The sequence below is a fragment of the Sapajus apella genome, unplaced genomic scaffold (assembly GCF_009761245.1).
Source record: "Sapajus apella isolate SASKATOON/1434 unplaced genomic scaffold, GSC_monkey_1.0 scaffold60, whole genome shotgun sequence".
Lineage (NCBI taxonomy): Eukaryota > Metazoa > Chordata > Mammalia > Primates > Cebidae > Sapajus > Sapajus apella.
This window is the reverse complement of record NW_022437000.1, coordinates 11,053,762-11,067,111: the sequence shown is the minus strand read 5'-3', so window position 1 is coordinate 11,067,111 and position 13,350 is coordinate 11,053,762. Positions and strand designations below refer to the sequence as shown.

The window sequence follows — 13,350 nt, the reverse complement described above, 5'->3', positions numbered from 1 at the left end:
AAACAAAGCCTGAAATGAGTTTATAGCCTATTCTTACCCTTTTGGTCCAAACAAAAAAGTATTGCTTGAATTATTATTATTCTTTCCTGCCTAATAGATTACAAGCTCCTTGAGAAAAGATAGATTCTATTTGTCATTCATATTTTCCATTCATTAGCAATTGCTCACTGAACTGAAATATCTGATACTTTCTCACTATAGAGTGTTTCTCGGTGTGTTTCATTCAGCAGTATACTCAACAAATGTTTGCTGCATGAATAGATATCTGTGTTGGGTGTTTATAACACTAGTTAACAATCACCCTTTGTTAAATCTTAGGTTTCTATTTATTATTTTATTAACCAATACTACAATATGCTTTCTCCTGCATCAGTGTTTCCCTAGACATCTAATTGCTTTGTTAAAGTTCAATTTCTGTGACGTAGAATTTTGTAAAACGTAAGGAAATTTACACAGGGGAAAACACTACATAAAAATGAAACAAAAGACATGATTTAAAAAGGCTGCATATTTAGAAGGAAAGGAAATTTCATAAACATTAAGAGGATATTCCTCAATAGTGAAATTACTGATGCTTTCATAATCAGAATAAAATTACTTATGTCATAAAGCCCATGACGCTGTCATTTGAAACAGGGAATTTTGTATTCCCTTATAGTTACACAGTTCTCAACAAAAAGCCTTGCTTTTTTGGCTCTGCGTGGTATCCTGGCTTATCTTTTAAATCTGCAAACGTATAGTCCTAACCCACTGCACTCGGTCCCGAGGAAAGCGTCCCTCCGACAAAGCCGAGAAATTTCTCCTGCTCCGTAAGAAACTAGGGCTTGTTGATATCCGGATTTTAATAAGAAGTCCTGCTTCCCGCAGACGCTCCATAAATATTAACCGGACAACTTCACTGCGCGCTGCAGGGCCTTGGGGAAACCCGCAGCTCCCACCTGCTCGGGGTGGGGACCCGCGGAGCCTCAACCTGCGCCCCCGGACCAGCTCCCAGGCTGGAAACACCACGGTCCGCAACCGGGGTGCGGCCGAGACGCACGGCGCTGGCGGCCCCCAGCCCCACTCAGACCGCTGCCCAGCCGCTCTACGTCCCTGAGCCCCCACACTTTCAGCCCGGTGCCCTCGAGCTCCGGAAGCCGTGGTAGGCAGCGGCCCAGCCCCGCCCCGCCCCAGCCAGGCCCCGCCCCCTGAGCGGACGCTCCAGGCGTCCTCTTGGCCCAAGCCCCGCCCCGTGCCCGTTTGCTCCGAACGTTGGCGGTTCCAGACCCCGCCCCCTAACCCGCCACTGCCGACGTCCTCTGGGCAAGGCCCCGCCCTCTGCCCGGCTGCTTCCAGGCTTCCTCTGGTCCAGGCCCCGCTCCCTACCCGGCTGTTCCAGGCGTCCTCTGGGTTAGACTCCGCCCCCATCCGCTCCAGGCCCCGCCTCCCGTCAGGCTGCTCCAGGCGTCCCGTGCCCCAAGCCCTGCCCCCTGTCATGCCGCTCCAGGCGCCCGCGGCTCCAGGCCCCGCCTCCCGCACGGGGGCTCCAGGCGTTCTCTGGCCCAGGCCCCGCCCCCTGCCCGGCTGCTCCAGTAGTCCTCAGGGCCAGGCCCCGCCCCGCGCCCGGCCGCTCCAGGCCCCGCCCCGCCCCCTCAGAGCGCGCTCGGCTCGGCAGCCTGTGGGACGCGATCGCCGCGCTTGTCTCGCTCCTTTGTGCTCGGGCGGCTGCGACCTCTCGGGTCCTTCCCGACGCATCCTCGGCCAGCGAGCTCCGTGCTCTCCGGTGACAGACCATGTCGGCGGCGGGAGCGGGCGCGGGCGTGGAGGCGGGCTTCTCCAGCGAGGAGCTGCTGTCGCTCCGCTTCCCGCTGCACCGCGCCTGCCGCGATGGGGACCTGGCCACGCTCTGCTCGCTGCTGCAGCAGACGCCGCGCGCCCACCTGGCCTCTGAGGACTCCTTCTATGGCTGGACGCCCGTGCACTGGGCCGCGCATTTCGGCAAGGTGGGCGCGAGCGCTTTAAGGCGCCATTTTCTTTGGCTGTCCAGTGGGGGTCGGGGAAAGCTGGTCTGCGGTGCGGTGAGCGCGAGGAGCGCGGGGAGCGCGGGCGGAAGCGGGGTCGGTGGCGTCTGTGCGGCAGCGCGCGGGCTCGAGGGCCGCGGCGGGGCAGCCGGGGGGTGCGGGGCGTGCCTGGAGCGCGGAGCGGAAGCGGGGTCGGTGGCGCCTGCGCCCCGAGGGGCCTAGGGCGCATGTGCGGCGGCGCGCGTGGCAAGTTTCTAACCAGGCGGTCTCTGGGAGTCTCGGTGCCTGTCGGCCGGAGCCTGCGCACCGAGGGTGCCGGGCCCTCCAGGCCTGGCCGGGGACGCGGGTGATTTCGCAGAGCGGGATGTTAGGCCGCGTCGTCGCCCAGGGGGCTTCCGGGGAGCGGCGCCTGGGGTCGGAGGCGACGTTAGCCCTTGCGCTGCGGGAACTAGGCGCGAGGGGAATGCCCAGGCGCGGTCGAGCTTCTGGTTCGGCACAGCCTCACCGGGAGCCGAGGCCCGCGCTGCGGACGAGCTCAGCCGAGGAGCTAGCGCCCCGGCCGGCCTGGAAGGCCCGGGCAGCCGTGTGGGGTGGAGACCGGCTCTCCAGCTTCTGGGTTTGCTTTAAGGCTCGTAGCTGGCCCGGGTTCAGGAAAATTAGTGACGGTTGTGTTGATCTTGGATCTAAATGGCTGCAGAAGTCGTTAAGTTAAGCAGAATTCTCTTCCTGTGGAGCCTTTACGTTCCTCTCTTTTTTACTTAAACTGAAAATTCTGGGGAACACAGTGCTGCTTTAAGTTTTTAAAGGTTGGATAGCTGCAGTTTCTTGGTATTTGCTCAGATAAGTCTTAATATATATATATATATATATATATATTTTTTTTTTTTTTTTTAATACAGGGTTTCACCATGTTGGTCAGGCTAGTCTTGAACTCCCGACCTCAGGTGATCCGCCCGCTTTGGCCTCCAAAGTGCTTGGGTTACAGGCGTGAGCCACCACGCTCGGCCTCAGTTAAGTCTTAAACGGAGATTTCACCTTGCCTTTCGAAAGTGGCTTTAAATGATTAGTATTTTTAAATTGGCTAAAATTCAGGGATATTTATAGTGTTTTTCCTCGTAAATTATGAGATGGGGTTAAATGGTTTTGCGGAAATATATAGAGGATAACGTGAAATAAGTTATTTTAAGAAGGCCTGGCCATCGTAATGTCGTTACCAGCTGATGGAGTTGCAGTTTACCTTGCTACCCCCGGTGCTGCATTCACAACGCAGTTGTGTCTTTTGGGAAACAGTTTCTGATTCTCCTCTTAAAATGGAAACGTTGGCCGGGCGCGGTGGCTCATGCCTGTAATCCCAGCACTTTGGGAGGCCGAGGCGGGTGGATCATGAGGTCAAGAGATCAAGACCATCCTAGTCAATACGGTGAAACCCCGTCTCTACTAAAAATACAAAAAATTAGCTGGGCATGGTGGCGCGTGCCTGTAATCCCAGCTACTCAGGAGGCTGAGGCAGGAGAATTGCCTGAACCCAGGAGGCGGAGGTTGCGGTGAGCCGAGATCGCGCCGTTGCACTCCAGCCTGGGTAACAACAGCGAAACTCCGTCCCAAAAAAAAAAAAAAAATGGAAACGTTACGTTTCTTTAAGTAAAAAATAAATCAAAAGGAGTTTTGACGTTGGGGTGGGGAAGCAGGTTAACCCTCAAGGGCTGTTAGGTCCCTGTGGCACTGTCTGTGAAGTTGTGCAACTGTGGTAGCCGCTGGAGAAAACAAGTCCTCAGGGGAAATGAGTTTCTTAACAAACAAAAGTAAGAAAGCCTCCCTGAGCTTTTGCCTGCAGCCTGAAATAGATTTCCCGAGGCAGTCAGTAATCTGAGGATTCCTTCCCTTCAGAGTGCCTCTTGCTGTGGTTTATTTTTACACCAACCTTTAGGATTCCATCCTTTCTCTGGTTGAGAATGACACTGTACTGGGTGACAGTGAACAACAATCTGTAGAATGCTTAAAGCCTCGTTATGGATGGTCACTTAGAATATTTCACCCATTGGTGCCTCCAGTTGCCTCTGGGGATTAAAATAGCCGTAACTACATTAAAATAGTAACTTTTTGTGTGTATTTTATCCCATTAAAAAAAAACAAATAATTTTTCAAAAGCCTACTTCCATGGAACTTTGAGCAGTAGCTTTACCTGGGTCATCAAATGTAACTAGAAGCAGTTACTTCATTGTTTCCAGCTGTCTGAATCATACGGCTGTTTGGTCTTAGATATGGAAGGGGCCTTAGAAAGCCCCTGTCCAGTGTCCAGACATTGCCTTCTGAGAAGCTGTTGGGACAGAAATCAGGCCAGGACTCAGGGCTGCAGCTTTCCAGTCAAGGCTTCCCCCGCAACTCTGCTAACGGTTGCCCTTTTACACCGGTTTCAGGCTAGTGTTCTGAGAAATGTGCTAGTGATGCACAAGATCCCTAACGTTGGTAAGACTCATTTGTTCCCAGAGGGCTAAACGTTGTTTAAAATCTCTATTGTACCTTTTATGATACTGTATTGAACAGTATCTTTCCAGAATTGCAAATCCAGGTTTCTAGATTGAACCTAAGGGTAACAGCTTTGAGCCCAGCGAGCTCTCAGTAAATGATTTTTGGTTCGCCGAGTGGTTTTCATCCGTTTTATTTTTGATTTGAGACCTGTTCATCTTATCACTAGTTAATACTTTCATTTTCGCCCAGTAAATTAACAAAGGCAGTAAATAAAAATAGACATCAGCCTTTACCCCCAGATCCAAGTTGGCTGAAGAGTGTGTTTTGAATCTGTGTATTCTTCGTCTAACAGAAGTGTTTATTGATACGACCCGTCCTTTGCAAGGAAAGCCTTAAAGTGCTAAGAGAGATGGGAAAGGAGGATATTAGGTATTTTGTCTTCAGGTGCAGTCTCTGCTCTTGAGAATTGCTTGCAGTCCGGCATAGCTTGTTCCCTAACTGCATTGTGATTGGAGTGGAGAGAAAACGAGTAGTCTAGGGTTAGAGAACATGTGTTGAACAATTGCTTGGCACATGGTAGGCACTTGCTAAATTTGTTGAATGTGGTGAACTATATTTTAGCCAGAGGCTAGATAAATATAAATCATTTGAAAAGAGTAAAAAAGCTAATGTGGAGAATGGGGCCTTAGTTGAGTATTCAATGAGTATTTAGTGCTGACTTGTTTAAAAGTGCACAGTTGTGTACACTATAGAAAATAGTCTTGACTATAAGGAGTTGTAGTGACAGAAAGTTTGTGGGGGGTTTTGTTCTTTTAGACAGGGTCTTATTATGTTGCCCAGGCTGGAGTGCAGTGGAGTTATCTTGGCTCACTGCAACCTCCGCCTCCCGGATTCAACTGATACTCCTTCTTCGGTCTTCTGAGTAGCTGGGATTGTAGGCATGCACCACCATGCCTGGCTAATTTTTGTAATTTTGTATTTTTGAAACCCCAACATGGGATTTCACTGTGTTAGCCAGGCTGGTCTTGAACTTCAGGTGATCCACCCACCTTGGCCTCCCAAAATGCTGGGATTATAGGCATGAGCCCCCGTACCCAGCATTACACAAAGTTTTGTTTGTTTTTTAAGATGGAGACTTGCTCTGTTGCCCAGGTTGGAGTGCAGTGGCGTGATCTCGTCTCACTCCAACTTTCGCTTTCTGGGTGCAAGCTGCCTCAGGCTCCCACCACTATGCCCAGCTAATTTTTTTGTTTTTAGTAGAGATGGGATTTCACCATGTTGGCCAGGCTGGTTTAGAACTCCTGACCTCAAGTGATCCGCCTAACCTCTCAAAGTGCCAGGATTATAGGAGTGAGCTACTGCGCCTGGCCTACACAAAGTTTTTTAACCCACCAATCTCTTACATTTTTGTTTAGAGTAGTCTGTGCAAAAAACAATTTTGATAGAAGTCTTTGAACAGTGCAGTCCAATCTTTTCTGATTTTGGCTTATTCAGCTGTAGGGAAACCAAAATATTTAAATCTGTATGGTGTTAGTCTTTTTGCATTTTTTTATTTCTGCCTACCGTCTTTTTCATAAGGACAAGGAAAAATGTTGTTTTAAATGCCTTTTAAAATTTGCTTGGCATTGGGAAGGAGTGATTTAATTTGTTCTATTAAAAAATTGGTAACAAAGCCATTTGTCATCATTATGGAATTTAGATTATTTGTGTAATATTGAATAGGGTACTGACATGTCTGCGTGTTTTCATCCCTCCTCCTATTTTCGAAGTTGGAGTGCTTAATGCAGTTGGTGAGAGCCGGAGCCACACTCAACGTCTCCACCACGCGGTACGCGCAGACGCCAGCCCACATTGCGGCCTTTGGGGGACATCCTCAGTGCCTGATCTGGCTGATTCAAGCAGGAGCCAACATTAACAAACCGGTAAGAGTGCTGGATGGACTTTGTTTGCTCTTGATTTTTCTTTTTGCAGTTATAATTATACACATGGTATTGCTTTAAATTGAGGTCCTAATTAGAGTTTGATATCTTTACCTGAGGACAAACCGGAGTTTCTGTTTCTTCAGTTGCTTGTGGAGGATAATAGGCCCTTTCCACAGGAATGCTTTCTGTTTATAGAGTGCTTTCACCTATAATGTGACTTCATGATAAACTGTGATCCAGGGTAATGTGCCCAAGGTTATAGCTGGTAATTACAGGAGCCTGGCCTTGAGCCCAGGTGTTCTGGCTTTCTGCTCGCAGCTACCTTAGCCTCATTTCCACAGATAATTATAAAAACACTTTTATCCTAGAAAAAGCGTGGCTGTTAAGTTGGCTCCAAAGTGAGCTTCAGATGCGAGTTGATGCCTTGATGCAGATAAGTAGCTAAGTATCATTTACTAAGTGGGAAGAGTAAGTGACTTGGTATTTAAGATTAAGCATACAAACAGGAACGTAAGTGTCCCAGATTTTTTCCATGATGTGTTTTCAGTGGCATTTCACCTATATGAGAGTGTTCAGATTGTTAGGGACTTGGTTGCATGAGGCAAGCAGCGTCTGATAACCAGTATGTTGTCTGACTTGGAGCAGTCCCCACACTCGGCATCCTTTGCTGCAATTGGATTAGTCTAAGAGACCTGGCATGGGCTCTGGGAGCTGTTTTTTATGCCTTTCTCTTTTTCTCCTTTTTGTAAATGCTTTTGCTATATACAATCATCAAGGCCTTGTTTTATGCAAAGTCTTCTTCCTGCTTTTCTGTCTTTCCCAAGATTCAATCCTTGATGATAACCAGGTATAAAGCAGTTGCTAGTCTCTCTCCTAAAAACTCAACTACTCAGCTAAGGAGCAAGTAATTGAGAAAGAAGGTCTTGTTAGCCATGATTTAAAACAAGAATCAATGGGAAAATGGGGTAAGTGATTGTCCCCTTAAGAGAAACAAGAATCAGTGGGAGATTGGGGTAAGTGATTGTCTCCTTAAGAGAAGCGAAGTAGAAAAGACAGTGTAAGGGAGGGTGGCCAAGAGTTTAGGCCTGTTTGTTACTAAACTGAAACTTGGGATATGGGACAACTTTTCAGGTTGCCATGCTGTCACTTCCCTTTCCATCTCTGCATGTATGACTTTACATATGTAGATGTCTCTGCTGCTCTGTTGCTTGTATTCATAAATTTGAGAGTTATGAATTACCTACTCTGTACCCTTACGGTGCTGGGCATCACCTTGTGTCTTTCCTTCTTCCCTACCACTGTCCCCTGGTAGAAAGTGCAGTGTCGGCTTGATTCCTGCTTCTGCCACATTTCTGGCCTTGGGCAAGTCGTTAACTTGGTCTGTGGCTCAATCTCCTTTATCAGTAAAATATGGATAATTCATGAATGGCAGTAATTAATACCTAGTATGGAACTTATGGAATTTTTGTATGTTAATTTTCATTGAATTATTACATAGCATCTAATTTAGAAAGGACTAGAGAAATTGTCTAACACTGCTTTCCAGACCTTTATAAATCGAGAAGCTCCCTTTTCAAAGTGTCTTATTGCAGTTCAGTATTTCCAATAGAGAAGAGGGGGCAGAAAGTGTGCTTCTGTGTCCCCCACCTTCCTCTCAGGTGCCTCTAGATAACACCTCTTGGAAACCTCTCCTGCACTCGCACTCTGCTTCTTCAAGGCAGGATCCTAAATCTTTTTCTTTGCAGCCCTCCCTGCATTTGAAATATCTGGGTATACATTTCTAAGTCCTCCCATGTGCCTAGGACGTATCATTTGGCATTGTGAAGCACCGTGGAATTTCTCCTTTGTGGGTCTTAGGTTAGGTAGTTGTGGTCTGCCAGCATGTAGAGTTTGCATCCGAATCTCAGACATCATCTCCCTCTATTATGTAGTAGTGGGTGAATTTCGACGCCTCTTGTGATGGGCATCCAGTGATCTTGAGGGCACAATAACCCTCCAACCCCAGCCCACCTGCTGACTCATCTCCATGTAGACAGTTTCTCTCATGTCTCATATAAACTCTTAGAACACCAGATCCAGGTCTTTTTCCTTTGTTGTTTGTATGCATTTAATTTTTTGAACCTGTTCATGCTGTGTTTTAACCCAGTTCCTAGTATGTTAATCCTTTGGCTTGTTAGCTACTAATAGTTCTAAGTTCATGTTCCTCAAGGTTAATACCGCAGACTTTCTTGGCAGTCTCTAAGGTGAGCCCGTGAGATTACCGAAGCTCATATGATGTCTGGAGGCCGATGTTCTTGGTTTCCCCAAGAGGAAATGAAGTTAGCTTCATGTTATTTGTTTTTGGTGAGTCTATATTGACTATCCATGGTGTATAATTAGCAAGCTTTCTCTTTCATATGCCTTTTCTAGAATTTTGCTGGCATTTGATGTTGCCTTTTTCATATCTAGATTAGAAATGAAATTTTTCTTTATTAAAACCCAAGGTGCCCAGCCTGTCTTGAGCATTCTGGCACTACTCCCAGTTCCCTTTATCATTCAGTTTGCTGTGGTTGCTATGTGACTGGGCTGAGCTGGACGCGTGGTCACCTTCATCTGGCTCTTTGCTCTAAGTGTCTTTTCTTTTGGCTACCTTCTCTCAAGGTGCCCGGGCCTGCCTTTAGTGTTTGCTCTGCCCTTAGAGATTGTCTCTACAGGCTGGGCGTGTTGGCTCACACTTGTAATCCCAGCAGGAGATGGAGACAGTCCTGGCGAGCATGGTGAGACCCTGTCTCTACTGAAAATACAAAAAAAAAAAAATAGCGGGGCGTGGTGGCATAAGCCTGTAGTCCTGGCTACTCAGGAGGCTGAAACAGAACCACTTGAACCTGGGAGGTGGAGGTTGCATTGATCCAAGATCGTGCCACCATACTCTAGCCTGGGCAACAGAGCGAGACTCTGTCTCAAAAAAAAAAAAAAAAGAAAAAGAAAAAGATTCTCCCTACAGAGGTTGATAGTTTTGCTTTTTCTCTGTCACCTGTTGATATCCCCCCAATAACAGACCCTTACTTTTTCATCTTGTTCCAAGGATATCTTTAAAGAGCATTTTTCCCCCTTTGTAGCTTTTTTTCTTTTTCGGCAAAACTTTATATATCTCAGCTCCCTTTTTCCTGGCAATGTTTTTATGTAATTTTTATTTCTTTATTTTGTACTGCTCCTCTTCCATTCCCACCTCTCTTTTAGGAGGATAGGGCTAGGTTTTGGCTTTTCAAAAAATCTGAGTTCAATAGAGAGTTTACTGTATAGCTGCATGGTTTTCTGTGTTTCTCTTTTCAAAAACGGATCTTTCTGTGTAGAGCTTTATGTTGCTTTATATTCTCTTTAGACCTTTGTTTAAATAAATGTGCACATTTTTTCCTCCACCAAGCACTTAAGGCTTTCATACTCTTTTTCTGTAAATTATCCTACCACTGTTTTTTTAACTTTGGGTGGCCCTCACCTCATTTTTTTCTCCTGTGAGTTAGTATGTGTTGGTGAAGGAGCTCAACTATTTACCGAGTTTATGAATGAACTGTTTTCTGAATGACCCACAATCACTGCACTCCTTTTTATCTTAATCTCTAATTCTGTGGTAGTCTTTTGCCAAGTTCAGCTACCAGTGAGGTTGCAGTGTGATTATTCAAGAGGTGTTGCTGTGGAGCCCCCAGGATTTCCCAGTCTTTGTTTTCCACCAGAAATGACCTTCTCTTGATTGCTGTGTCCGATTGCCTTTCCTCTCTCTTGCTTGGCTGATAGCCTATGAAGATGGCCTTTGAGGTTTCATTTGTGTAATGTAGACCTGGGTTGACTGTGCCGATGTCCACAGTGGCTTTCCTGGGCCTACTCTCTTTCCTCTGTTTCCGTATGTGCTTCACCCCCTCCCCCATGCCTCCCACCTTTTCTGAAGCAGGAATCTCATTCTTTATATATATATGTATTTTATTGCATTTTAGGTTTTGGGGTACATGTGAAGAACACGGAAGATTGTTGCATAGGTACATACATGGCAGTGTGGTTTGCCGCTTTCCTCCCCATCACCTATATCTGTTCTTTTGAAGCTTGCTTTGCTTTACCTTTCCTCTCTCTTTCCTCTAATAAATACTGAAAATAGTTAGGGAATATTTAGTAAATATTCCCTCTAGTAAATACTCAAAATAGATCAACTATTATGCCTCAGGCCATCTTGTCTAAGCTGTGGTCCCACTTCAAGTTCAAAGTAGAAGATTCAAGTTAGGCATTGATGATGTTGACTTGGGTTAGCATTGGGGTGCTCACAGAGGAAAGTGGGCAGCTGAGAACATATGTCAGCTATTATGTGCTATTTCTTGGCCTTGATGACTTTTAATGTGTGTGTGTGTGAACTTATTCTGGGTTTATATAAAACACACGTGTGCTAAGATCCAACATAAAGTGATTTTTAAATCACTGTTGAGAGCATTCATGGTGTCACTACTGGAGAAGGCCCAAAGATACTTGGTCGTTGACCTGTAGCTAAACATTTTAGACAACTTGCCCCTCGTGGTTTGCTCTCATCCTCTGTTCATGTATTGATTTCTTTGTGTCCTGCTTCAGACCTTGATCAACACGTTTTATCTCAAAGGATGAGAAGGTCTCTGATCTGTGCTAATGACGTTACTTTAAAATGCCAGAAGATTTGTTCTGAGTATGTGTATATTTTGCTTTTTGTTGTTTCAGGATTGTGAGGGTGAAACTCCCATTCACAAGGCAGCTCGCTCTGGGAGCCTAGACTGCATCAGTGCCCTTGTGGCGAATGGGGCTCACATCGAGTAAGTGTCTTTCATTTATTCTTTGCAGCTAAAGATGTAGTCGAGGATGTTTTGTTTAAAGGCAGTACATAAGCAGGCAAAAGTCCTATACCTTTGCTTTCAAAATTAGTAATGTAATTTTGCCTTTTAGAACAGTTGGCATTAGTGAGGAAAATTGTGTGGATTAAGTTGATCTCTAACAGAAGGGGGTTTAATTTCAAGCAGCCTCAGTATTCTTGTTGAGAGTATATTTGAACTGAAAGAACAGTTAACTAATTAGATTTGGAACTTGGCATCATTACTTTGCCACCACTACTTTTCCACTAACTAGTTGTGTCACTGTGGTCTTTAAACTTTTTTTTTGCCAAGTTTTAATTTCAAAACAAGAAGCTTGGGTTGGATTAAAGTATCTTTTCAGGCCTCTGACTCAAAAAGTTTCTGAAGAAAATTAGCTTTTCTGGGTTTCAGTTTCCACATCTTGGCAGATGTGAGAATGTTATGTTTTAAAGCCTATTACAACTTAATAATTGATAGTTCCTTGTAAAATAGGACTATTTACACTAAAGACCTCAAGCTTGCTATAAGCTTCTCATACCGGTGGCATTATTTTAAAATATATTTTGTTTTAGCTCAGCTTACATCAGTTAGCTTATTTATGCTTTGATAGGACAATCTTAATGTTTACATGTATTCTTTTAGAAATTAGATCTTATATGCAAATCATTAGCTAGCCATGGCATTATACGTTTATTTTAGCTATTAAATTTATTTGTTATCAACTTTCTCTTAAAGATTTATGTTATAAAAATTTTTCTTCTACAGTTCACAGCATTAACAAAATGGATGCGGTTTTCACCCTTAAATGTTGAGTGTAAGCTATAGAGCTGTAATAACCAAAATAACTGATAATATCAACTTTTTTGTTTTACCTTGTGTTATGAATAATTCATAAAGATTAATTATAAACCACATTATTCTAATCAGAAATGTGAACATTTAGACTCTGAAAGAAAACCCACAAAATAGTTTAACCCTTTGGTTTCCATTTCATTGCTTTGACTCTGTATTATAGTAAATATTGAAAATAGATCTCAGACAGCAAAACCATACACGTTAATGCACGACACGTGTAGGTACCAGTGGCTGTCAATAATCTGTGAATATCTTAGCTTCTGTTTTGTTAAGTTTATTGACAAGATTCGCCATTAGTTTGGGCTATGATCCTTATATAGTTATTTAGTATTATAAACATGGCCCGTATTTACTGTTACATTGTAGGGACTCTCTTGACTTCATGTATAGTTGTGACTAAAGGTAACGTAGAAACAATTGATAATATATTTAATACAATAGAGGAACATTGAGGTGATTCTCAGTGGATTGCTTTAAAGCAAGGTAATTTGTGCATTTTTCTTAGCTGTAGTCAGATTAAAAACTCACCTTTAATAACAGAAGCTTTCATTATAAAATACGGAGTCATATATAACATAATTGATAAAATTGCTTGTCATTTATTGAAACAGTGGATAACTAGAAGTTGATATTTTTAATGACTTTTCTAAATAATACTCTTAATTGGTCCTAAACATTTTATTACAAAGGTGTTTTATTCATTTTATGGATAGCTTAATCTTTTCAGCCAATAAATATCACAATGTCCTTTTTTTAGTAGGTGTCTTTTTAAAAATGAGAATCTTTTATTTACAATTCTGTCCTTGGTTACAGGGCCCTCAAGTGTCTCTTTTCCACCAGGTGTGGCTGAGATGGGCTCAGGTGCCAGTCTGTTTGTCCTTCTCAGTATAAGAGCCACCCCTCAAGACCCTGCATTATGGTGACTTCCCTGGACTGAGCTTTCATTTTTTTTTTTTTTTTTTTTTTTTTTTTAGAAGATATACTTAGCCTGAGCTACCTAGCCAAAAGCGATTCTTAAAGTTCCAAGTCTTTGGCCTGGAGATAGAGCACAAGTAATCATTATTTGTTGCTATTGTATATGTGGTTATTTAGTTTTAACATCTAAAGTGTCAAGTTTGTCAGTTAATTTGTAAATTGCTTCTTGATTTCTGCACATTTTTATAATTACCCCATTTAGTCTACCAACGTGTAACAGTTTGAATCTCCAAAATGATGGTACTAGGTCTATTTTGTTCCCTGTAATGTTGCTCATGGTAAAGTGTAGTC

The 13,350-nt window shown here is 44.2% G+C and overlaps 1 protein-coding gene across 7 annotated transcripts in view; it reads left to right on the top strand.

Moving 5' to 3' along the window:
• The first annotated feature begins 1,551 nt into the window (after window positions 1–1,551).
• Window positions 1,552–13,350, top strand: part of ANKRD10 (ankyrin repeat domain 10) — a 37,171-nt gene continuing 25,372 nt past the window's right edge. For 5 of the 7 annotated variants that reach the window (XR_004259219.1, XM_032246220.1, XM_032246218.1 and 2 more), the window contains exons 1-3: window positions 1,552–1,982; window positions 6,239–6,391; window positions 11,102–11,193. Coding sequence is in view for 6 of the 7 variants with exons in the window: in XM_032246220.1 (XP_032102111.1) it covers window positions 1,773–1,982; window positions 6,239–6,391; window positions 11,102–11,193 (455 nt within the window). In the remaining variant the exon portion in view is untranslated. Of the gene's footprint in view, window positions 1,983–2,469; window positions 2,807–3,632; window positions 3,803–6,238; window positions 6,392–11,101; window positions 11,194–13,350 lie in introns of those variants that run through there. The other 2 variants (XM_032246221.1, XM_032246222.1) reach the window with 2 other exon arrangements.